Genomic DNA, 27,071 nt, shown 5'->3' on the forward strand with positions numbered 1-27,071 from the left:
CTATTTTGTAACCCCATGTTAAGTTTTAAATTAGATAAGGTATTAAACACTGAAAAAAAACAAGGCATCTTCCAGACACGTATATACAGCCAGGACTCACAGACTCAGATCTACAATACCTGTGTTCTTTCTATCAGATCATGATTTTGTTGACATTATAGGCTATCCAGATATTTCAGAGCACTTCCAATCACAGGGGTAGTAGAACTCAGAGATATTTTAAAAACCTCAACAGAAATTTCAAATGTTATGGTTTGTAATGCCTAAAATATCAAGTACCCTGATATCAAGAAAAATGGATTCAGGTTTAAAACACTAATCTCCTGGTAATCAGGTATGTTGATGGAAGTTTTTGATTAATAAAATGGGATTTTAATAATAAATGAGTTTGGTAGTCAAAATCTTTTTATAATGGATCACTGGAGTAGTAAAACAGGACATCACACATCCATAAGATCAAGTCCAAATTCTGCAGCATACACAGAGCCTTTTTACTCTGACCCCCACTCTCTCCCAGCTACTTCTCTCTGCATGTCCATGAGTATGGTCAGCCTCATGACCATTTGGAAAATCCCTGTCTATATTTTATGAGCTCAAATGTCACCTCCTCTTTGTAGACGTTCTTAATCCCTTCACAGGCTGAACTCTCTCTCCTCTATGTTCCCAGATGAACTTTGAACTTGATTTTAAGCTTCCTATTATAGTATTTAGTCTGTTACAGGTTTTCCTGGCTAGGCTGTAAATGTTGACTGAATTAAAGAAATATGCCATTTAAATTCCTAAATCAATATGCAAAACATCTGTCACAGAGTAAATGTTCGATTATAGTAGTCCCCCCCCCCATCTGTGGGGATACGTTCCAAGACCCCTCTCTGGTGGACGCCTGAAACCACAGAGAGTACCAAACCCTATATATACTGTTTTTCCCTATACATACACACCTATGATGAAGTTTAATTTCTAAATTAAGCACAGTAAGAGATTAACAATATAGAACAATTATAATAATATACTGTAATAAGTTATGTGAATGTGGTCTCTCTCTCAAAATACTTATTGTACTGTACTTACCCTTCTTTGGGACTATGGTTGACCACGGGTAACTAAATCCACAGAAATCAAAACCACAGATAAGGGGGGACTATTGTAATATTGGTCAAACTAATTAATTATTGACTGGACAAAAAGTCTGATTAGAATTAGGGTTATAGTTAAAAGTTGCCTAAATGACTTAATCTGTGTGTAAAATTGAAGGTTTCTTAAATACAAACATATATAAAACCTCCAGGAATTCAGGCCTATGTATGCTTTGTTTTTAACCAAGTTTATTGCTACTCTGGCTAACTGTACATTTTCCCTACACAGGTGAATTTGTTCAAGGGAATGATCACCTGGAAATATCATTGTGTCTAAGAGGTTCTGAGAAGGATGGTCAAGCCTCTAAATCTCACCAATATTCTGACCCAATGAACCCTACTGACTCCTCCCAAACTGTTCTCTGCTTAGAAGTGAATTTTCCTAGATCTCTGATGACATGAATACCCTTCAAAGATCCTACTGCTGTTTCTTTGTGTTGGTCGTCACCACTATACATTCATCACCAGAAACTAGACAGATGACAAACCTAGCAGAAATATGGAATATGCTCTACACAGGTATCATTTTTAAATGAACTTACTGAACTTTATATTGCCACAACAAATCTTCATTTCTTGATGGTTCCTAAAAAAAGATACAGACTTTTAAAATTTAGTAAAAAGTGCTGTTATTTTAGTAATCCTTTGAACTACTTTCCTTAATATGTATTTACTAATAAGATCTCAGCTTCAATAAAACACCATTGAACCTTGAACATTAAAAAATAATGTACTGATAATCTTAATTTCAAAATTAACCATCTAATTGTACAAAGTTTAGCAAAATATTATTAGTGTCTCAAGATTGCTACATACCAATCTAAGATCCAGAGCATATAACAATGTTTTAAAATTTCCCTTTCAAAAACTCAACCCTCATTTCTTTGTTATAAAACATGCCTCTAGTTATTTAAAAATATTTACAAAGGAAAAATACACCAAAAGTTATCAACAAAGACTGTTTTTGATTTCTGTAGGAGTCTAACCCATATAAATTCTTCTAAGAGTTATCTTGAGTATGTAGTTTAGAAATGCTTGTTTGAACAATTTAAGCTTAATCTTACTATGTTCATAAACACAAACACAGAGTATGAAAGAACACAACACAAATTGTTGGTTTTATTGGTATTACAATGTAGTTTTAATACAAGCTAAATATAAACACAATTGTTAGATATTCAGTCACTTATCCTGTGAAACAAAATGCCAAGATCAACCTTGAAGGACTTATAAAAATGAAAATGTATAAAGCATTTTCTTCAATTAGCTCTAAGGACAACATATACGAATGCAAAAATGTGAAAGTGTCAATAATCACATCAAATGTTGAGCTGTTGACTGAGGAGTAAAAAATGATTCTACTTTTAAAATTAAATAGCTTCAGGTAAAAGCATGAAATTTCCCACACCCACTATCTTTGTATTCTGCACAGAGTTCCAAGGCAAAGATTGCTTCTGGCTTTCTGAACCACCAGAGAGGATGATGACCTGCGTGGCTGACTTATCACAGGCCTTTTAGTCTTCTTTCCTGATAGGTCCTTAGCTTCTTTGGAAGGAGGCATATGAATGGGTTTCCATGGAATTGGATTATAAAAGGCTGGTTCTGGATAAGAATTTCCACTGTAAAAATCTAAAATTATTAAAAAGTCAGAACAAAACAAAACAAGAAAAAACTTCTTGAGATCAAAGAAACTACTTATTTTTAAATTCCTAGAAAAATGTTATAGTATCAAAAGGGCAAAATATCACTGACAAGCCAATTTAATCCATTTAAAATTTGAACTCTAACATATTTTCAAACAAGTAACACATTTTTCAAATACAGTAAGTATTGCAGTAAAAATTAAAACATAAATGATAATTCTATAAGTCCAAAGAGTGTTGTCAAAATCTATATAAATAAAAACTCATATAAAATTTTTATTAAGAAATTACTTTTAGAACCCTTAAACTGGGACGCCTGGGTGGCTCAGTCATTAAGCGTCTGCCTTTGGCTCAGGTCATGATCCCAGGGTCCTGGGATCAAGCCCCACATCGGGCTCCCTGCTCAGCAGGAAGCCTGCTTCTCCCTCTCCCACTCCCCCTGCTTCTGTTCCCTCTCTCGCTGCGTCTCTCTCTGTCAAATAAATAAATAAAATCTTTAAAAAAAAAGAACCCTTAAACTGATTAAAATCTTCATTTTCTTAACTCAATCTAGGAAACCACTGATTGTGTACTAGTTTTCCCTAGTCAGACACTGAACTTTAGAGAAAAAAAAGATACACTGCATTATAGCTAAAGTGAATCAAAACTCTTGTTCAGAATCACTGGAATTCTAAATTATTATCAATCAAATTAATCAATTTCATAATATCACTGTAATTTTGATTATTAAGAGCAGTAGAGCATTTGCAGATAAATGTTTATTAGAACAAAACTCATTAAAAATGCAAAAAACTTAATAAAACAATCCATTATTGTAGCAAAAAACTTCTAGTCACTATGTATCTTCCCACCCAATGTTTTAACTTTACTAATCAATTGTTTGGTTAAAACCACCGCTTATTCCTCTTTTTTTCCAAACAGAAAAAGAGAAGAGAAAGGAGCAGACCATGCCTAGTGCCTAGTAGCTGTAACGGATGACTTTTGTGACACGTAGGAGAGGCCTAAACCCTGACAGCAGGAATGTCGTTCAACACTGGCAACCCACTTTGACTGCATAGATATGTCAACACACACTTCACCAAGATGGTCAAAACAAAGTCTGGAATATGTTCTATTGTGTGAACAGAACAGAATGGGAGTATTTTTAATAATAAATCACTTAAACAAGTGAAGGCAGCTGTCAGCAAGGTATGAGCTTCCAACATGAAGTACAAAGAAAAACATGCACTGCCATTTATAATCAGAGCAAGCCTAAAGGCCAACCGGTTTTTTGTCGGGTTCATGTGCTGCCTAGTATTCCACCCAGCAAAAGGAATGTGCCAAAGACATCGGAAGCTCTGCCTAAGAGATGGTTAGAAGAAGGGGAGGAAGAATGACCTCTTAAATATATCCTCATTAAGGCTTCAAAAACCAAAACCATAAGAAAGTTCTATGTTTTCTTAATGGCAGAAATCATTACTTTGCAGTTTTGCAACTACTGCCTTTAAAATATATCTGATTTATAAAAGTATGACAAAAAATTTGTAGTATCTCTAGAGGAATACAGTGTGTTACCATCTTCCAGAAAATAGTAATTTGAAAGAAAAATGATTTACACATTTCTATTTCTGTCAAAAGGAAACATAATGTATAATATTTGCTCCTGCAAGCCATATTTATGTAAGCCACATAACATAAAAACCAACCTGTAAGTTTCCCATTGGCATAACCATAGCTCTTTGCAGCTGGACGAGGTTTATTTTTTGCGTTTTCCAACCATTCCTTAAACCTTTTCTCTGCTATTTCCTTTTTTTCCTGTAATTCAGCTTGCCGTTGTTTTTCTTTTTCCTTAAAATGACAAGACCAAAAAATCTCTAGTGATGTTCTATAACCAAAAATTCTATTCTAATTCCACTGACTCTTTTCCCCAATAGCTTCCCACCCCAATGCCTTACTAATCATAAATACTAAATCATATTTCTATAATTTGATAACAAAATTAAACATGATCAGGGATGTAATCTAAAGGTGGCTGCTTCTAAACAACGATAAGACATCAAACCCAAGAAGAAAAAAAGCAATTCACTGTTTTAAAATAGACAGTAATTTACAATGTAATAAGACTTTCATAAAAGTGCATCAAAAGATATTTAAAAGCATAAACCATGAAAAAAAGTTTGAACCTGACTGAAAATATATTAACAGGCTTATAAATATTTCTCAACCTAAGAAAACCACAAATGCATATTCATTTCTGAAACTTCCACATAGTATAAATAAGTAGGGATAGCTTCATGTATTTATTTTATGCTAAGGTGGTGCCAATTTTCTATTAGAAACTTTTTATACAATATAGTTGGCACATATGAACACTAAAGCCATATATTCCAACTGGTCACTTAATAAAAATACCTTTTCTTTCTTCTTCTTTTCACATTCTTCAGCATTTTTCTTCTTTAACCATTCTTGGTATTTTTCTTTTGCCTTTTCTTGCAAATGTTCTTTCTCCAATTCCTTTGCTGCTTTTTCCTCCATTTCCTTATTAATTTTTTGTTCCCTTTCCTTTCTTTTCTTAAATAAAAAATGAAGGAATTTTAATTGGTATATCTGTAATTATGCCCATATAAGCAAGGAGTATTATATGCAGCAATTTTCTATACTTCAGCTATTTCTTAAAAAAGGTGGTAACATAGTGGTTGACACAATGTAGCTTATGAAAATATATAACATACCTGCAATCCCCTGGTCAATTTTAGTCTACCAGCTTTGCTGTAAGTTTCATGATGACAGTAACAAAGACCTTGCCCACCAAAGTATACTCAGAGCCTGTGCCACTGCTAAGTAAACAGTAGGTGCTCCATAAAGATTTGCTGATTAATGAACAGAAATTACAACCTGTTAGATTGTTCTGAATCTTGTATTTTTTAGTAGATGTTTACCTTCACTCTAAAATAGGAGCCATACATTTCCTGACAGTTTGCCAATACAAATACTTAGATACAATCTTTGCCATCTGTGAGCTACAGAGGACAAAAAAATAACATTTTGGACCATTAAATACTGTTATAAGGGCACATACAGACAAATCTCTAGTTATAATTCTTATAAGTCCTACATAGACCAGAGGTTGGCAAACTATGGTCCCCAGACCAAATATGGTCCTGTATTTGTAAATAAAGTTTTATTGAAATGTGGCCAAATCCATTTATTTATAGATTTGTTGTCTATGGCTGTTTTTGCACCACAACAGCAAAGTTGAAGAGCTACAACAGAGACTGTATGGCCTGCAAAGCCTAAACTATTTATCTGGCCCTTTACAGAAAAAATTTGTCTATGGTTCGATGTTTTTTTCTTTTTCATTCAGAAGATAATTTACCAACCCAGCTACATTCTAAATAAACCAATAACATGGCTTACTCTCCTTATCAAAGGTTTAGAAAATAATCTGCAAGGCATAAGTGTAAGCAGTACAAATGCCAGATGCGTTACCCTTCACGGAGCAAAAGAAATATGACCGAAGAAAAAAATTCCTCCCCTGAAAGCATCTTGTAGAATATTTCATATAAGCAATTCAAGTAACACCCAAGTAATAAACATCAGTTACATACAATATACGTCAGATGCTATGCAGGAAAGACAGGTCTTAAAATTCAAAGCCCAGGGCGCCTGGGTGGCTCAGTCAGTTGAGCGACCAACTCTTAGTTTCGGCTCAGGTCATGATCTCAGGGTCGTGAGATCGAGCCCCATATGGGGCTCCGCTGCTTCTCTCCCTCTCCCTCTGCCCCTACCCCCTGCTCTCTCTCTTGCGTGCAATCTCTCTCTCTCTCTAAAATAAATAAATCTTAAAAAAAAAACATCAAGGCCAAGTCGGTCCCCAAGATGCTATGTGTACTTCTGTCTTGCTGGGCAGCCAACAGCTGCAAAAAGGAATCCTTTCTTGCTGAGAACCCAATCCATTAAAACAATACTGGATTTTACTTCATACTGTCAGAAAAGCTACAAGATTAAAAAGGATCTTGTAGTACATCTTGCTCACTGTCTGACTCATGAGACTCCTTCACAACCTCATCAACAAGGAGTCATCCAGTCCCTACGTCGTCTTCAATTATAACAGCTAACATTTATTGAGTGCTGACTCTTTCTATTACTTCTGTATATACTCTATACATGTGTACCAAGTCAATTCTTATAACCACAATATGAGGTAGGCACTATTATAATCTCAATTTACAAACGAGGAAATGAGGCACAAAGAAGTTAAGTCATTTGCCTAAAGTCACACAGATTTGGTAAGTGGCAGATCAAAGATCATACAGACACTAAAATGAATGTTAAAAATAATTTTATGTCGGGGCACCTGGGCGGCTCAGTCGTTAAGCGGCTGCCTTTGGCTCAGGTCATGATCCCAGGGTCCTGGGATCAAACCCCACATTGGGCTCCCTGCTCAGCGGGAAGCCTGCTTCTCCCTCTCCTACTCCCCCTGCTTGTGCTCCCTCTCTCACTGTCTCTCTGTCAAATAAATAAATAAAATATTTAAAAAAAAATTTTATGGCAATTAATTCAATTTAAATAAAATTAAATTAATAAAATTCCTTAAAATATATCATTTTTCCAAAACTGATTCAAAAAAGAAAATAGAGTATCTGAATAACCCTCTACTTGTAAAGATAATTCAGAAATTAAAACTTTCCCACAAAGAAAACCCCAGGCTCTAATAGCTTCACTGCCAGATTTCATCACATATTTAAGAAATAATACCAATTACTACACAAGGTATTTCAGAAAATACAGAAAAAAGGAACACATCCAAACTCATTTTAAGAGCCCAGTATTATTCTGATATCAAAACCAGGCATGGAAGTCATAATATACTAACAGGAATAACGCAACATAACTGTTCTCATCATCAAAAACATGAAATTCTTAGGGATCCATTTAACAAAAGATGTATAATACCACTGTACCTTGAAAACTAAAAAACATTACTGAGAGAAATTAAACATGACCTAAATAAATAGAAAGAAAAATCATGTTCATAGATTTAAAATTTGATATTACTAAGATAGCAATTTTCTCCAAAATGATCTATATATTTAATGAAATCACAATAGTGTCAGGCATTATTAAAGCAAACATGATCAGAGAAATTCATAAGCTGATTCTAAATTGTATATGGAAAGACACAGAGTAACTAAAAACAATTCTGAAATAGAAGAAAAAAATGGAAGATTTATACTATCTAATTAGAAGAATTATAAATTCAATAATTATAAAGCTATAGTAACAGGTTAGTGTGGTACTGGCACAGGACTAGATCAGAGGGAGAAAAAAGAGTCCAGAAATAGACCCATACTTATACGGTCAATTGATGTTAAACAAAAGTGCCAAGGTAATTAAATAGGGAAAAGATTATCTTTTCAACAAACAGTGTTAGAACAACTGGACATCCATATGCCAAAAAAAAAAAAGAAAAAAATGAACCTTGACCCTTAACTCATACCACACATTAAAATTAACTCGAAATACACATACAGGTAAAAACTGAAGTTTTACAACTTCCCGAAGAAAACAATGGAGAATATTTTTACACATATGGTGTAGGCAAATGTTTCTTAAATAGGACACAAAACTCACAAGCTACAAACAAAATTTTTAAATATGGAACTTTATCAAAATTTAAAACTTCTCTTTAAAAAAATTACCATTAAGGAAAATTAAATGGGAAGAAATACTTGCAATACATACATGTGATAGGACTTAAAGGAATATATAAAGAAATCGTACAACTTATGAATAAGACATACAATTCTTCCACAAAATGGGCAAAAATTTAAGCACAAAACAAAACAGGAAATGAGATGTAGAAATGGTTGATAGTGTTATAGACAGAATCGTGTTGCCCAAAATTCTTATGTTGAAGCCTTAACCCTCAAAGTGACTATATTTGGAGAGAGGACCTTTAAAGAGGTAATGAAGGTGATTAAAATCATAAGGGTAGGGCCCTAATCCCATAGGACTGGTGTCCTTGTAAGAGGAAGAAGAGACATCGGGGATATTCATGCAGAGAGAAGGACATGTGAGGGTATGGAGAGAAGGCATCCATCTTGCAAGCCAAAAAGAGAGGCCTCAGGAGAAACCTTCGCTGATAACCAGCATTTTAGACTTCTGGCCTCCAAAACTATAAGAAAATAAATTTCTGTTGTTTAAGCCACCCATTCTGTGGTGTTTTGTTATGGCAGCCCTAGTAGATTAATACAACAAGCTTATGAAAAGATGCTAAATATCATTAGATCTCAGGGAAATGAAAATTAAAACAGCAATGACATACCACCACATAGTCACTAGAATGACTTAAACTGGAAAAGACTTGACAGTATCAAGTTTGGCAAGGATGTGGTGCAACTGGAACTTTCATACAATAGTGGTGAAAATGTAAAATGATACAAGCACATTAAAAAACAGTTTGGCAGTTTCTTTTAAACACATACTTACCATACAACCTGGCAATTCAGTTCCTAAGCATTTACCCAAGAAATGAAAACAAATGTCCACAGCACGACTTGTACATAAGTGGTCATAAAATTTTATTCATAATACCCCAAAACTGAAAACAACCATTTTTCCAACAACTGGTAAATGGATATACAATTTGTGGTACTGCACAGAATAGAATACTACTCAACAATAAAAAGGTTCAGTCTTAATACTAGGAAATTTTAAAAACAAAAGAGGCCCAACTCAAAAGAATATATATTGTACGATTCCATTTATATGAAATTCTAGAAAAGGTAAATCTAATCCACAGAAACAGAAAGCAGACTAATGGTTTCCTTGGAGCTGGGGACTAGTTGGGGGTAGGGAACAGGGGTTGAATGCCAAGGGACACAGGGAAGTTTTTGGAGTGACAGAAATATTCTGTATCTTGACTGTGGTGCTGTTTATTACATAGGTACATAACTTTGTCAAACCTCATCCAAATTAAGATAGGTTTATTTTATTATATGTAAATTATAGCTCAATGAAGTTTCTTTTAAAACATCAAAAAGACTTTCTGTAGAATTCAAGCTGGAGAAGAGAGAACGGAATGCCTTTAGTTAGCACAAAGAGAAGAGAGCAGGCACTCAGAGGGATGCACTAAGAAAGAACGGACAGCTACCAAGTGGCTTCAGATTTTCTGGCACTCCAGTTCTATACCACACAGAGCACAACAATAAATCTTCCTTTTTTTAAGATGGGGCCCTGATAGAACCTTTGTTTCTTGCAACTGAAGGAAACTAACAAAATAACTGGCTACTTAAAGTTTCTGAACTTCTATTTTGGTTCCTTCAGTAGTATCTGGAACATAGTAAAAGTGTTGAATGCGTGAATGATGCATTGGGTAACAGTGTTATCATATGCTTTATCAATCTGAATTAATTTTTTACACTGAAAAATCAGTTCCATGTTTTGAGAATTAAAAGTAATTTTATTTTTAACTATTTTTTAAAACAATGAAGGTAAATAAGGCCTTTTCACAACACGTGTGATAACACACTGTAAAAAAAAAAAAGAATTAGTATGGCCACACAAATGTAAGAGTACCAGATGAGATAAGCCATTTATTTGAAAAGGATTTAACAATTTAGCGTCAGAAGAAACCAACTCTGCTAATGGATACATAAATTCTTTTTGTCTGATTTTTTGATAGAACACAGCGAAAATGACTTAGAGAAAATTATGTGCCAGATATAGCTAAAATGTGAATGAAGCGAGAGGCAGCAGGGACCACACACCATGAAATGTAAACAGAGATGCCAGACGGGAAGAGAAGAACCAGGAGAGCAGTCTTTACAAAGAGAGGTAAATCTAACTGAGACTGAAAGAAGAAATCTGATAGGTCTGAAAGAAAAAAAACATAGAATAATCAATTATTCCTTAACTTGTACAAGAGTTCTGCAGAATAAATAAATTTAATTTCTCAGAGCTTATTTTTGAACCATTCTCATACTTATGGAATCTTGCTTTCAATAATTGGTGATTTATGTCAGGACAAACCATTTCCGTCCAAAAGAAAAAAAGGTTTTTTTCTCAAATAACTGGAGTAGATCTACTGACACTAATTAAAATAGAGACTATATCATCTCTCAGCAGTATCTTACATTCTTAGACAAATAACAACTATGTTTGACTGGCATGGTAAAATGAGCTTAATGGAGTTAGAAGATAAGAGAAGCTTTTAGAGGAGAGAGCATACTATTCTGTACATGTAAAACTGTTTTGTTTTATAGCTATAAACTACACAAAATATCACACAGACCTTGCAAATAGTCACACAGACTTATTCTGATTTGGGCACTGATTCACAAAGAACTTTCTTATTGTATTATGGAATGAAGCAAACTTAAAAATAATAATGATTTACTTGTGAAATTAAGAACAAATACATTTATGGTTATAACACACATCTGTCCAGCCAATTTTCTTCTTACAATACCTGGATGACAGAAGCTATGTCATCTTCAACTTACTGAAATTACTGACCAGGTACTCTTACTAATGCCACTGAGCATTAGATTCAGTAATAGTTAAAGACAATTAGAATTAAAAATTTAAAACTCTGTCTTATAATCTAAACATCTGACTAAACTCATAAAATTGGATCAAATAATAAAAGCAGTAGCATTCTAAATATGTGAAAATTACAATAGAAAACAGATAAAAAGATAAGTATTTTCAAAATTTCTAATTTATAATCCAATAAAAGAATGTATTAAAACTGAAAGATAACAGATTTATTCATTCATTCCAATAACAAATGCTTACTGATCTTATAATAGAGAAAAGTAATATAAAAAATAATTCTTACCCTTAACTGTCTTAAAATTACAAGGAAGTAAAGACATACGCATAAACCAAAATAGCCACAAAACATATACAAAATACAAAGTGATATAAATTGAACCAGGATTCAGAGAAGGAAAGAGTTTCTATTTCTAGCATGTGATCAGTGAATGATTCATGTAGAAAATATTTTGAGTTGGATAATAAAGGGAAAGGTAAGGTGGACGATATGATGAGATTCCATGCTGATGAAGTAGAATATAAAAAAATAAGGAAGTGAGAAACAAAATGGAAATGTTCTCAAAATTTCTCATGACTACATATCCTGGGGAGTGGGGAGCACAGTCTACTGCTTGGGATTTCTCTGAAATCTACTGTGTATCTTAAAAATAATATAAAATTTATATTTTATCCCCATTAAATATCTATGCTTGCTTTAACATGAAAATAACATTTTTCCTCCCAAAAATTTTCAGTAAAACTAATACTCTAAGAAGATGGACCATGATTATCCTATGTGTGCTCCCAAAAGAATGCCAGTAAGAAGCAAGAGCGTAAGATGAAGAGAACCACAGGTGGAAGAAGACATGGCTGAGAGAGCAGACTAGTAGATCTTTAACCAGCCAGGCTAGAATTGTTAAAACATTATTTAGAGGACAGTAGGGAATCATAAAAAATATATTTTGAATTGGGGAATGACATTGGACTTTTTCAGCAAGATCAGTCTGGCAAAGCCACAGAGGATGGATTCATTCACTCAACAAATATTTTTGGGCATCTCCTATGTGTCAGGCACTGATCCAGCTGCTGGAGAACTGAATCAAAGAGACAAAACTCTCTGGTCTTATGGAGCTTACATCCAGTATGGGGAAATAAACAGTAAATAAGTTGAAAGATGTAATGAGACCAGACAGGAAGAGACTGCAAACAGGAGAGTGGTGACAACAGAGGAAAGGTGATGTCAGGGGAAGCCACAAACAACAGAATAACTCTGATTATGCCTAGGTGACTGAGATGACAGTAGTACTAACAACAGAAATCAAAGGAGAATGGGCAAAAATGGGTTGTTATAGATTTGCAGGCTCAGAGGTGCCTGCCAACCTAAGAGATGGAAGTCCAAGACCCCAGGAAGTCAGGCCGAGATACAGACTCCGTGACTACCTGCAGCAAGATGCAAGGAAGCCACATGAGGGAAAGGGGAGAGAAGCAGAGAACAAAGGGTAGAAGACTGAGACTTGATAAATGTCCATGAAGGCAGGGGAAAAAAAAATCAGGTCAAAGAATGAATCTCAGAGAAAATAACAAAAACCTAGGTTACGAGGAGTAGATGAAAAGAAGACTTTGCAAAAGAGCTGTCAGTATGTGGGTGCAGATTTTTTTTCCTCCTTACCTGTTCATTCTTTTTCTGAACCCATTCCTTGTGCTTTTCTTCAGCAATTACCTTCCTTTTTTCACGTTCTTCCATTTCTTTTCTTTTTTCTAGCTGTTGATTTAATTCCTACGGATTTTTATTCAAACAAAGGCAGCATTTAATAGAAGTACTCAAATCACATATTAAAAACAAGGCTGACATTAACCAAATTAAACAAGAATATAATTTCCTTTATAGAAAATACACCATTAGTGACAATAACTTACTTACTTAAGTAACTAGTCTATGATGAAAAGAAAGCATTGGTAAAAACTATAAGTCATTTTTTAGAAATGCAAATAATTGCTTGGCAGCAAAACACTAGTTTCTTAGACTAAACTTCAGCTAAATTACCCTCATTGAAATCAACTTTCCCACACATAAATTTTGGCATCACTGTACACTATTGGCAGAAGCTCAAGAGAATTGCAACTTTTTTTAGTTATAAAAAGCTTCTAGATTCTTAATGCAGATAAAGGGTAGGAGTTAAATAATCCCTAAATTAAAATTTTGATTTAGAGTTACCAAAGAAGAAATGCAAAGAAACGATTCAATTTTCTTAAAGGAAAAAAAAAGAATCCAGATTTTTCTTCACTGATTTTATAGCTGCTGGAGTGTACCAAAACCACATTCATATCCCAGATTATTTAACTGCCTTGCTGTCACTCGAATCTACACGTTTGGGCATTTCCTCAAGAGAAAGAATGTAGAAGGTATGGCCAAATAAAACTTCGAACTGAATGCCACCACTCTGTCACTCATCAGTTAAATTACTGCACTAGTTGAGAATGCTGTTCAAACTAGACTCCTAGGACTCTACTGCCATAATTACTGGTTATTTTTCTTCTCTCTCCTTAGATACTAATAATCAGACACTTTTATATATCTTTCATTGGACCTCACTCCTCCTCCCCATCCCTCCCTTTCCTGAAGACCTACCTACCTGAGTGTGGGTGCTAGTGGGAAAGCCAATTTTTCAACTCTCAGATAATTCCAGTGTGTTAAATGAAATGAAGATAAAACTTGACACCAAGAACATATCTTTTGGACTTTAGAACAACTGGTCACAGGATGACCTCTCATGTCTTCCATGACCTCTCATCCTAAAATTCTGCTGCACAGAAAACAGCTGCCCTCACTCATTCAGAAAGTCTTCCAACTTTTAAACACTATATACCCCTCAGCCCCTCACAAAGTAAAATATCCATCTGGTTTTTAAAGGGATTTTTCATGACCTCTGCAGAGGTTATGCCTTGATTATTCACTTAATGCTTTTTTGATGCAGTGTCTATTGCAAAGATAGCAAGAACTAGATACAGATGAAATTCCAGACATCTCCAATCTAATGTGATTCTACATACACAAAAGAATTAAGGCACTGCATTGTGAGGAGCTGTGTATAACAGTTCCAAAAAGGGAAGGAAGGGAAGATGAGATGAGAAACAGTGTGGACCAGGGCAGTCAGAAATGAGTACCACAGAGAGACAGTGAGGAGACTGCTTGACTAGATGAGGGAGTGGAGGGGGACAACTAGAAAATTAGAGTGTAGTACTAACTAGATGGGAAAAAGGTCAGACAGGCAGAGTAAATTGAACACTATGAAGCAGGAATACATGGCAAAGGCGATGATTCTGAACCCTTAAAGGCTGCAGACTATATTTGAAGGAAGGAGAACATCTCTGAGGGAGCTGACTAGGAGGTTTCCACAGTGCAGGAGTTGTGAGGGGAAGAAGGTCTGAGGAGAAGTGTGTGTATGACAGGCTAGATACAGATCTGACAACCATATATCCAAAATTTTCTAAAACAGTCTTATTTTATTTTCAAGGGAAGTAATTATTTAAACATACAACTAATAATATGATTGATTTTATTTATGTACCCTTTTAAGATTTGTCACATAATTAAATTCAAAAATCAGGGGAAAAAAAAGGAGACTGTGTTCACAAATTTTAGTTCATATAAGAATTAAAGATGAAGAGTCAAAGTACCTAGAAAATGCAAAACTGACCCAAACTGTGCTCTACTCTCACGATGTCTGGTCAAGTAATTTGCTACCCCAGAACACATCCGTTTCTGAGACACAACCCCCACCCCCAAACACACACACAAGGCAGCCCCTCTCAGAATTCCCAGCCTGAGTGCCTCCACCTGTTTACCACCAGGGTACGCCTCTTCCGGACACAGCCAGTGTCCTCTCCCACAAGGCCCCTAGAATGTCTTCTGGGAGACCACTGAGTTTCAACAGGATTATTGCTATTTTCCCAAACAGTGAATACTTGATTATGAAAAACCAAAATCCAAAGAGGATCCTAAACATACATTTTTATTTCAATAACTTTTGCTGACTTTCAAAGAACTTTTTACCACTGAGGGTAACAATCAGGAAAAGTGACAGCATTGAGTTTCACCAACTCTAAACCCTGCCCTATTTCTTTGTTAAGGGCTGAAATGGCCATAGGCAGGATGGGAGAAAAAAAGAAAAAAGCACCTGGATTATTCACAACCTACATCATTTTTTATAATTTACAACAGATTGTATTAAAATGTTGAAGTAAATGTTAAAAATTAGAATTAACCAAAGGTTATAGAGAATTTATAGCAGTCTGCCAGAGAATTTTTTTAAATAATAGAAATTTAAATATAGGTGGCTCAGTCGTTAAGCGTCTGCCTTCGGCTCAGGTCATGATCCCAGGGTCCTGGGATCGAGCCCCGCATTGGGCTCCCTGCTCCGCGGGAGGCCTGCTTCTCTCTCTCCCACTCCCCCGCTTGTGTTCCTGCTCTCGCTATCTCTCTGTCAAATGAATAAATAAAATCTTAAAAAAAAAAAGAAATTTAAATATAAAATGTGTATGTTCTACAAAACCAATATGCTAGTTTTTGTAATACTAATGTTCAACATTTACTATATTTGTCATTCAACATTAGTTACAGATGTAAAAAATTTTGTAAGCAGGTAATTTTGATGGATTAAAATAATTTAAAAAAATTTTTTTTTAATTTTCTAAAATAGGAGCGCCTGGGTGGCTCAGTCGTTAAGCGTCTGCCTTCAGCTCAGGTCATGATCTCAGGGTCCTGGGATCAAGCCCCGCATCGGGCTCCCTGCTTGGCAGGAAGCCTGCTTCTCCCTCTTCCACTCCCCCTTGCTAGTGTTCCCTCTCTCACTGTCTCTCTCTCTCTGTCAAAAAATAAAAATAAACAATGAAGGGGGGGAAATCGGAGGGGGAGACGAACCATGAGAGACTATGGACTCTGAGAAACAAACTGAGAGTTCTAGAGGGGAGAGGGGTGGGGGATGGGTTAGCCTGGTGATGGGTATTAAAGAGGACACGTACTGCATGGAGCACTGGGTGTTATACACAAACAATGAATCATGGAACACTACATAAAACTAATGATGTAATGTATGCTGATTAACATAACATAATAATAAAAAGAAGAAAGAAAAAAAAATAAAGAACCTGAAAATTGAAAAATAAATAAATAAATTTTTTAAAATACTTTAACTAAATCTTACAGAGATGTCTGAAACAAATGTCTAAATGTCTGTTGCTGAAATAAAATTTATGAGAAGAGATGATCTTTTTAAGGACCCAATTATCCTTTACATTTTCCTTTAAGTTTTCAAGGAAGAAAATGAGACCACAGGGGTAAGTTCAAAATTAAATACTAAGTCTGACCCATTTATTTCTACAATACATCTTGATATTACGGAAAAAACATTTATTACATTGGAAGTTGAAAGAACCAGGACCCAGTCCCAGCTTTGCCATGAAATGAAATGTTGGCAAAGTTACTTTCTGGCCCTCAAAAGGAATCTGAGATGAATCGTTCTTTATGGTTAATAATCTATGCTTTTAATGATATGATTTACAAACAAATTAGAGAATGCAGTAAATTAGGACAGAAGAATAAGAAAAGCATCACTTAGAAAATAAAACAAGGAAAAGGCATGAAAAAAATGTGAATACCACAACAGCACAAAATAAACTTATAAAGTGAGTAGTTGGCCTGTATGTTATGATATCCCTGGCATGACTGATATGCTAAGATTTATGCTAAAATATTTTAATTGCTTTAGAGTTAAGTAATGATGTAGCCATAAGAAATTTCAAACTACTAAATACATGAAGAGATTTTCATCTTTCAACTAATTATACTCTGCTATATGCTTAATCATTGTGGTAGGGACTTTATATTCATTATTTTAATCTGTTCTCAAAATATATCTTTAGTAGTTATTATTGCCATCTGCTTTAACATGTAACAACAATGAACTTTCATTGAATGTTTCCTATATACTAGGCTGTAACCTTATGTTCACTTAGCCCTCATTAACAACACTATGAGGTGAATATTATTCTCCCCCCTTTCATTGATAAAGAAATTGAGGCACAGCGAGGTTAAGGATATGCCCAAGATCCAAGTTTTGAATCCAGGAAGTACAGCCTAAGAACTTCTGCTTTTAGCCACTTTAGGATTGCCTCTCTAACGTCTGGTTTATAAAGAGACTAGGGGCTCAGAGATGTTGGGTAACTTTCCCAAGGTCACAGAATGGCAAGGCTAAAATTTCAGCCTTGTTCTGTGTGACTCCAAAGCCCAGGCTCCCTTACAAATTTTTTTGTAATTTAATTAACTTCTTTTATTGTATGCTGACTCAAAAACTGACTTGAAGTGGTCCTCCTTTCCTTAACGTAACAAGTGAATTCTAGTGAGGTTAGAGCTAAAGTTAAATACCATAAACTGAACTCCACTTTACCAATGGCTCACTAGGATCAGTGTTTTCCAAACTGTGAGTCCAAAATCAATTTAGTGGGTTATGAGTGGCCTTTAAAAACAAAACAAAACAAAAAAACAAAAAGAAAAAGAGAATAGCATACCAAGTTTTGCACAAAATTAAGAGATCATTTCAGATACGTACATGTATGGATTTGTGTGTGACATGAAGCAAAGCAGACTTCTCACCATGAACAAAATATTTTGAAAGCCACTGCACTAAATAATGGAATTAGTAATGTTAAAACTTGAGGCTGAGATAAGAGTCTGGGGTCTCAATAATACACACTCATTCTGAAAATAAATGAAAAACCTTTAAGAAGGCTATGAATAGCAATGTTATCAGTAATAACACTAATAAAACACCACCAGTCACCACATTTTGTCTCATTTAAACCTCACAAAAGTCGTGTGACATAGTTATTATTTTTATTCTTATTGTACAGACAGGAAATTGAAGCAAAAAAGTTTAAACAAGCCTGCCTGGCATCAAATCTTAAGGTCTTTCTCAAGCCCTCTGCCCTTGTAAGAGGAAACAAGTAGTACTGTGTACTTTTCCAAGAATAAATTTATTTTTTAGAATACAAATATCATGCAATAGGGAAACAGAATGCACCGGTTTCTACAGTCATTTGAATCATGCCAAGCTTCCTGAATATGTGACTGCGTATCTGGTTCAAAATCCATCGCAGAAATAATTAGTTTCAAAACTGATACGGGAAATCTATTCCAAGGAAGATCATGGAGGGCAATGCTTTAGATCCAAGGATTTTTATGACAACATAGTTACTAATAGATTAAACTTAAATATATGACAACAATGAACCAATTAACTATATTCTAATATATATCTAATACTTATTTTAAAGATTTTATTTATTTATTTGAGAGAGAGAGCACGCATGCACATGTGCACATGGGGGGAGGGGCAGACAGAGAGGGAGAGAGAGTCTCAAGCAGACTCCACTCCCAGCACACAGCATGACATGGGACTTGATCTCACAACCCTGAGATTCTGACCTGAGGCAAAATCAAGAGTAGGACACTTAACTGACCAAGCCACCCAGGCACCCTATGTCTAATACATTTAAAATATATTTTAATAATCTTAGCCAGCCATTTAGAAATGATGTTGTAAAAATATTTAATGATATAGAAATATATTAACAGTGTAACAGGCAGAAAAAAGGTTACAAAAAAGTTTGATCCTGTTTCTTTAGAAACAAGACATACCCCTCCCCATTCAAATCTACTTGGTTTCTGTGATCAGATAGGGAGAGTTCAGATAGTGAGTCTGGATACTAGGGGATGCCAAATCATCCAAATCTCTTTAGTTGCTAGTTTCTCAACAGCAAATAGTAAGAGTTAAAAAAATGAAGGATTCATGTGAAAATGTATCTCACACTACTTTTTGAGTTTGGAGACTGAGAGTTTAGAGACAATCACAAACACAGAGATGTCCATAAGCAAGGCAGGGCAGCACAGAGAACTGAAAAACCCTGAAAGCCCAGCAAATTGCCATCTCCCCACATGCACTCACTCTAGGGCACATGCTCTGAGTAATATGGGGGTAGATTCTGGTCTCTATTTCAATTTTGGTTTCTCTTTCTTAAAAATTTTACCAAGTAAATACAGTTCCATTTACTTTAGTTAAATGTATATACAGTGAAGCTCCATTGTATGTGTCTTTATTTAAACATTTCTAGATTTTTTTTTTAAATATACACTCAAGAAAATCTGGAAGTCTATATGGTTACCTTCAGGTGGTGAAATTAGAAATTTTAATGTTTTTAATTATGCTTAGCTGTATTTTCCAAATGTTCTTAGAGTGAACATGTATTATTTTTACAATAAGAGTTATTAAAATGGATATAGCAAACTGATACAAACAAATGGAAAAATTTTGTTCTGAGGGATATCAACATAAACATTTTAATTTTGAGAGCAGCTCTAATTTGTTAACTCATAGATTAAGCAAAAAGGATACTGTCTAGTTTTACCTCCAGAGCTTTCTGTTGCAAACGGTCACGTTCTACTTTTTCTTTGCCAACAAACCACACTTCCCATGGTGTCAGGCGGCTTTCTGGTAGGTGCACCTGTTTCTGTTCTTCTTGGTTATCTTCTGATTCAGCCACACTATTCCAAAGAGAGAACACATAGCACTTGTACTCAAAACTCTTTGGCTTCACATTCAAAATCACTTAACTATACAGCGAAAGCAGAATTTAATAATATATTTACAATACTGTGATTTTTATAAATGCATATATATGAATTAATTATATATAAATATACACTTGAAAAATCATGAACAGAAAGTCCAATATTTGAATTAGTTTATCTATCAAACTGCCTTGGAATTCCTTCATCTCCTAAAATCACACTATTTAAAAACCCATTGGGATAACTCACACCCAGTCTGTTTGCCTCAATGACAATTTTTTCTTAAAAATCTCTTGTCTGGACAACTAATTACAAGACATGATCCTAATCATATCCTGGAGCAGACTTTTCCCTTTTCATCCCTTAAATAGTTCAGGGGAAAAAAAGAACATGTATATATATGCAGAGAGAATGATAAAGCAAATGTGTTAACAATTAAGGATTCTGGGTGAAAGGTGAACAGAAATTCTTTTTTTTCTTAAGATTTTTTTTTTTTTTTTAAGATTTTATTTATTTATTTGACAGAGAGAGACACAGCGAGAGAGGGAACACAAGCAGGGGGAGTGGGAGAGGGAGAAGCAGGCTTCCCGCAGAGCAGGGAGCCCGATGCGGGGCTCGATCCCAGGACCCTGGGATCATGACCTGAGCCGAAGGCAGACGCTTAATGACTGAGCCACCAAGGCGCCCCGAGATTTTATTTTTAAGTAATCTCTACATCCAACATGGGGCTTGAATTTACAGCCCCGAGATTAAGAATTCCAAGCTCTACTGACTGCGCCAGCCAGGTGCCCCAGAAATTCTCAACTTCTGTAAGTTTGAAATTGTCTTGAAATAAAGTTACAAAAAATATATATGGCTCTTGTGTTCTTTAATGTTTTAGTTCTACTCCCTTTTATCAATTCTTCAGACAGGGTGTCTACGATTCTCCATTTTGGTTACCGCATCTCCCATATGCACCTCTGTTAGTCTGACTCGTCTAGGTACATGGAAAAGTAACTACTCAAGCTCAAGAGAAGCAGGGTGGGGAAATACTGGGCCTCAGCCAGATACACAAGCCTCAGATAACTGAGCAAAAGCAGAACCATTAGGACCCAAGGAAAGAAAGGTTGTTCAGGACCCAAGGCAGCTCTAAAGACTAGGTGTTAACTGTTTATCTTTGGGTGGTATCTGGGTGGCAGAATATAAGTAATTCTGTATTTTAAACTTTCATATTTTCCAAATTTTCTGCAATGCACACATATGCACTACTTTTGGAAATGGACAGAAATTTTTATAATTCTCAATATAAAATAAAGAGTAAAAGATTTCCAGAAATAAATTTCAACATATTTCTAAAAAAATAAATAAATAAAGACTAGTTGTTTATAGACTCAGCTCCTCTGTCTCTTTAACATTCCTGCTTCAGGCCACCAAATGCCTCTCCCACCACTCTGCACAACCTTTTCTACCTCATAGCTTCAGCTTACTCATTTTTTTCTGCTGCTTTCTTCATTCATCCATGCCCTCCTGCAATCTGCATTCTGGTGGGAAAGAGACACTGCTGATGTGTTGTTTATTTCACATATGTATCTTTCCTTCTCCAGACTTTATCTGCTCCCACAGTCTCAACTATCACTAGGTGCTGATGATCAGTCCTTCCAGGCTAGATCTTTCTTCTGAGCTCCAGACTTCTTTCCAACCATCTGACAGACAGCTCCACTTAACTATCAATCAGCGACAACCAAGTCTAATCATCTTTTACCCTCTATCCACTACCCTCTCCACCAAGAAAAATTTTACTCCTCCTTTATAATCCTATGCCAGTGAAGAGTACCAATACCCACCCAACTAGTCATGCCAGCAACTCAGACCTGTGACTCCTCCAGTGCCCTCTGTCTAGATTTCCTCCCCTGACCACCCACACCCACATAATTGCCTAGTCATGTCTTTTCTACTTCTTTCCATTTTCTCAAGCCATTCTCCTCTTCTCCAACCTTACAACCACTGTCTGGACATAACTGGCCTTTCTCCCTGTTTCAAACCATTTTCCACAACTGTTGCCACATTCATCCTTCAAATGCATCCTTCCATCATGTCACTCCCTACCTCAAAGTTCTTCTGTGGCTCCTTTGCCCAAAAGATGAAATCCAAACTCCACAGCCTGACACCCATGAATTAGCTGCTGCCTGTCTTCCCAGACTCTTCTTATGCCAATGGCTGATCTGGACTATTTTGGTTTTGTTGAACTTAAGCAGACTGATGAATGTGCCACGCGCTTGTGCTCTGCAGTTTTGTCTAAAACTGAAATGCCTCCATCTCCACAGGTAGCCATGCAAGAGCTTAGATTTGGGAATGAAACATTTGGGGTGAATCTCTACCTGCTTCCTCCTGGCTAAGTACATTTCTTAACCTATTCAACCCTCCATTCTTACCTGTAAAATGGAAATAGCGGCAGAGGCTACCTCACAGGCACTACTGAATGAGACAATCTATGCTAAAGCGCGCAGATTCTGTGCACTCAGTAAGCATTTGACACACGTCATTTAGTAGAAGGAGGAGTATGGCTAATTCCTATTCTCCCTTTAAGAGTCAGCTCAGGCATTAATCTTTATTGCCTCACAGTAAAACTCTGCAAAAAATCTGAACTAAGTACCTTGGGCTTTCTGTCACTTGTCCATCTCTGCCATAGGCTATGAATTCCTTACAAACAGAAAGCATGTGTTAACTCATTTTTTATTTCAAGAGTCTAGCGTGGGGCCTAGAATATAGTAACCTCCTAAGAAATGTTTGTTGAGGGGCGCCTGGGTGGCTCAGTCGGTTTAAGCGTCTGCCTTCAGCTCGGGTCATGATCCCAGGGTCCTGCATCAGGCTCCCTGCTCAGCGGAGAGCCTGCTTCTCTCCCTCTGCTGCTCCCCCTGCTTGTGTGCTCACTCTCTCTCTCTGTCAAATAAATAAGTAAAATCTGAAAGAAAGAAAGAAAGAAAGAAAGAAAGAAAGAAAGAGAAAAAGAAAGAAAGGAAAGAAAGAAAGAGAAAGAAAGAAGAAATGTTTGTTGGAAGAGCACGGTATTTTTTTATTTTATTTTATTTTTTTAAATGACATTTTAGGGGCACCTGGGTGGCTCAGTCGGTTAAGTGTCTGCCTTTGGCTCAGGTCATTATCTCGGGGTCCTGGGATCAAGCCCTGCATCAGGATCCCTGCTCAGCGGGGAGTCTATTTCTCCCTCCCTCTGCCCCACCCCCCGTTCATGCTCTAATAAATAAAATCTTTTTAAAAAATGACATTTTAAATATTAAATTCCTTGCCTTAACATTTTTAACAAATGATAGCGTATACACTACAAAATGTATAGCATATACACTACAGCGTTACCCATAATCGAGAGGCTCGATAAGCAGCTTTTTATGACTAAGATATGTATTAAGGCATGGTTTTCCTAATGGATAGAGTGATATAAAAAGCAGGATAGAGCTGGATAAACAGAAGGCTCAAGGCATAAGACTCCAGGAAAATACTTGGCATCATCTTGTCTGAAGTAAACTATGAGCTTCATCTCAGTCCTGTCCAACACATTTGAAGGCCCATGCATCCTCTAAGCATGGCTCTATGTACACCTAAAATAACTGGAGCTCATATCACCATGCACACCTGATACCTGAGTCTATCTCTGTGTCTGATGAACAATGGACAAAAGGCATAAAATCCCACACAGCTATGGGTTTACTTCCTGGTCCATGGAGAGAATGCTCACTGCCTGGGACTGGGACTATATACAGGTCAGACTACCTGCTCTCCTCCCCTCATTACCCCCAAACTGTCCAGGACACCAACTAAAGGTTAGAGGTATGGAGGATGACTGATGAAATTCTGTAAACATTTCTCTCTCCTGAAAGGAAATGCTAAGTTTTCTGAAGCATTTGAAGATAACCGCTGTATCTATCTGTTCTCCAGGAGTGGGAATTAAGCATTCATTCAGCACACATTTACTGAACACCTAATATGCATCTGACACTTGCCACACACAAGGCCTGTCAACCCCTACATTCTTTCCAGGCCATATCCTATCCCTTTGATTTATAGGGAATGACCTGTGATAAGGTCATGATAAGGAAGGCAGCCTTAACCCTGGGATGCTACCAGCTCATTTGGGCTTTGGCTAAAGTGAGACAAAAAACATGTCTGGCTCTTCTCCTGAGCTCTATTTGGTTAGGGCTTTGGCTCTTGGAAGCTCATGCAAGGTCTCAGTATCTGAGCTGTGGTTTTGACAGCCATCATTCTATAGGTTGCTAAACTGTATCTACATTGCTCAGTCCTGTTGATTAGACTCAAAGGTATTTTCCAAAGCCTTAAAATTATTTTAAAAATCTTTGGGACCAACTCAATCCTGAAGAATGCTTACAAAGACCCACATGAAAATGGACTCCTGAAACTCTATCATCAAGTTCTACTATCAGGTTCATCAGAGGCCTGCAGTTGCCACAACCAGTATGGACAAGTGGCTTGCCTGGTTACTCTTACTGATCTCCATTCCCATCAACGTGCTTACTTTTACTTTTCATTCTTAAGAGACTCACTGCTGTAACTGTGTATGAGTCATTTCATATGGTTCCATATTCCATTCATTCACTCTGGGTATGAATGCTTTACACTAAAGGGGGCTATGTTGCTGCTTACACATAAAGCACAGGTTCTCCGGTCTGTGTTTCCGAGATCTCCTGTACTGTGCTGTACACAGCCTGACAATCAGAAACTTGTAAATCTTCCTGAAGATGACGTATGAGTCTATTCCAGAAGGGGCCTACATTACTAAGTCTGTCTCAGAAAGTTATTCCTACAGGGATAGGCCCTTTGTTCTTATATACCCAATAACAGCCATGTAGCATAGGAAAGAGAGAACATGATCTGTATACCTCGATACTAAGGCCAGCTCTGCTAATAACTAGGTATAGGCCTCCAAATCAGACTTTTTATTTGCATCCTGAGCCAGTTTTGTTACCTGTAAAATGAGTAGCTTAATTTTGGCTTTAATTTCATGAGTACAGGCCATGTCTATCTTGTTTATGGTCCCCAGTATCTAAACTAGTATATGGCACAAACTAGATGTTTGCTGAGTAACTGTAGAAATAAAAAACTTCAGATGATTTTAATAATATCTTTGGTTCTAACATTCTCTGATTCAATGATTTCTATTCTACTGTTAATTGAGGACACAGACCAGATTCCACCTTGTCTGTGGATGCTGAGGTTGACATTGCTAAGCTGGGCTTCAGCTCCTCATTTATGACGCAAAATGTATACATACTGCTTACTACAACCTACTTCACCAGCAATCGGGTTTTTTCAAAACAACTACAGGTACTACTCAGGTGCAAAAAACAATTTTGGTGTTAAGGGTTTGAACAAGAGTTCTGGTGTCCACAATCTGACTTTTGAATATTCACAAAACTCCCGAAATGGTAGCAAAATTTTGTGTTTTTGAGACTACGTACGTTTTTCTGGGGAGTGAGACTGTGGCAATCATATTCTCAGGAAAAAAAGATTAAGAATCTTCGAAAATCTGAAGGCATGCGTGAGCACTGGCCCACAGCTCTTTCTGCGCAAAAAGGAGCAGCACCTCAGGAGGGAGGTGCCTGCAGAGCCTCTGAGGCCAGGCCAGGAGGGGGTTGGGCCACCAGAAGAACGTACTTAGAAGGGTCTGAGGAACCTTGAGAGGGGCTGTATCGGCCGGCGGCCTCGAGTTTACCTGGCGCACCCCTGTAACTCCACTCCTCTCAGGCTCGCCACCTTAGCCTGTGAATCATGAGCACCTTCTTCCACGTCTTCCTCATCCTCCCCGTCACCATCGTCGTAGTCAAACGGGAAGCTCTGGTGGCCGAGGGGAGACAACAGCGACATGGTGGAATTGCTGCAGCTCAGCGGCGGCGACGGCGAGCACACCGTCACCGGCTCCAGCCCCTGCCCCGGGGCGCCCGCCATGAGGACGGAGAAGGAGCCGGAGGAGGGCCGAGACCTGGACCTGCAGCCGGCGGAGGACCGAGCGTCGGAAGGTGGCGAATCGGCCCCCCACAGCCCGGCCGTCCACATCGGGCCCGCCAAGTTCAAACCGGCGGAGCGGCGGCGGGGACGTGCGCTCCCAGCAGGCCCCGCGCGCGCCGGGCCGGCCTATCCGGTCGGGCACAGACCCCGCGCTGCCATGGCGACGCGTGGAGGCCGCGAGGGCTTTGTCCGGGCCTGCCGCGGCTGGCTGCGCCCGGGCCTCTCTCGGCCGGCCCTCCCCACTCCCAGCCCGGCCGGCCGCTGCTGCGGAGAGCTTAACTCCGCATCTCCGCTCACCGGCTGACAGCTCGGAGGGCACGTGTCCCTTGTCTGCTGTGGCGCAGCAGGTCTTGTGCTAGAAATGCGCTGTCACTGAGGCGGAAGCCAAAAATACCCCCGTATCTTACGGGTCAGGGTTATAAGGATCAGTCGTGAGTTCTCTCAGCACACAGCCATATTTTATTGGGGAGAGGAGAGCGCACTTTGTCCAAGTTTCCAAGTGTATCCAAGAATGCACTTTTAGGACAAGCTTCCGTTGTTTGGTAGCACCTTGTTTGCCTGGCATCTTAAGGTAACTAGTTTGTCTATGCGTGTACATTTTGAGGTCTTTTTGAGCCTCTAGTTTACTGGGGCCTGTGCTAAGCACTACAGTTAGAGGAGTAAAAGCCCTACCGCCACACGTTCCTCATTCTTTTGTGGTGTAGCATAATACCATTAAAATATTCTGTGATATGCATTTTATTCATAACAAAAATTTTTTGTGGGACCTCGGAAAGAGCACTGACCTCTCAGGGATTGGGAATAGGGATGAAGGTAACAAGGAAAAGGTGATAGACAGTAAAGCTGGATGATTTTATTCCTGCTGACAAAACTGTGTACACTTGTAAATAAATAGGGCTTTGTCCCCCTCATAATGCATATTACTAGTAGAAATATCAGAGTGAAAACTGACAAAGGCCAAAATAGCGCACAAAATTTGTTATTGACCAGAGCGATAGAAAATCCTTGGTGAAATTTAGATCTGCAAAAGTTGACACAGGAGAATTAGATATGGTAGAAATAATAGCAACAAAGCGCAATTCAGAAGGCAGTAGCTATAATTAATAAAATATGACATGGTTAAAACTGTTT

At 37.3% G+C, this 27,071-nt stretch overlaps 1 protein-coding gene across 1 annotated transcript; it reads right to left on the reverse strand.

The window, feature by feature from the left end:
* Positions 1-2,228: 2,228 nt before the first annotated feature.
* CCDC34 (coiled-coil domain containing 34) lies at positions 2,229-26,071 on the reverse strand. The gene is made up of 6 exons (XM_032414691.1): positions 25,648-26,071; positions 19,763-19,898; positions 12,969-13,076; positions 5,171-5,329; positions 4,465-4,606; positions 2,229-2,765 (listed from the first exon to the last, which is right to left on the reverse strand). The coding sequence occupies exons 1-6, from the start codon at positions 25,986-25,988 to the stop codon at positions 2,548-2,550; spliced, it is 1,104 nt and encodes a 367-aa protein (XP_032270582.1). The 5' UTR covers positions 25,989-26,071; the 3' UTR covers positions 2,229-2,547.
* Positions 26,072-27,071: the final 1,000 nt, after the last annotated feature.

The sequence above is a fragment of the Phoca vitulina genome, unplaced genomic scaffold, assembly GCF_004348235.1.
Source record: "Phoca vitulina isolate PV1807 unplaced genomic scaffold, GSC_HSeal_1.0 scaffold16, whole genome shotgun sequence".
Classification (NCBI taxonomy): domain Eukaryota; kingdom Metazoa; phylum Chordata; class Mammalia; order Carnivora; family Phocidae; genus Phoca; species Phoca vitulina.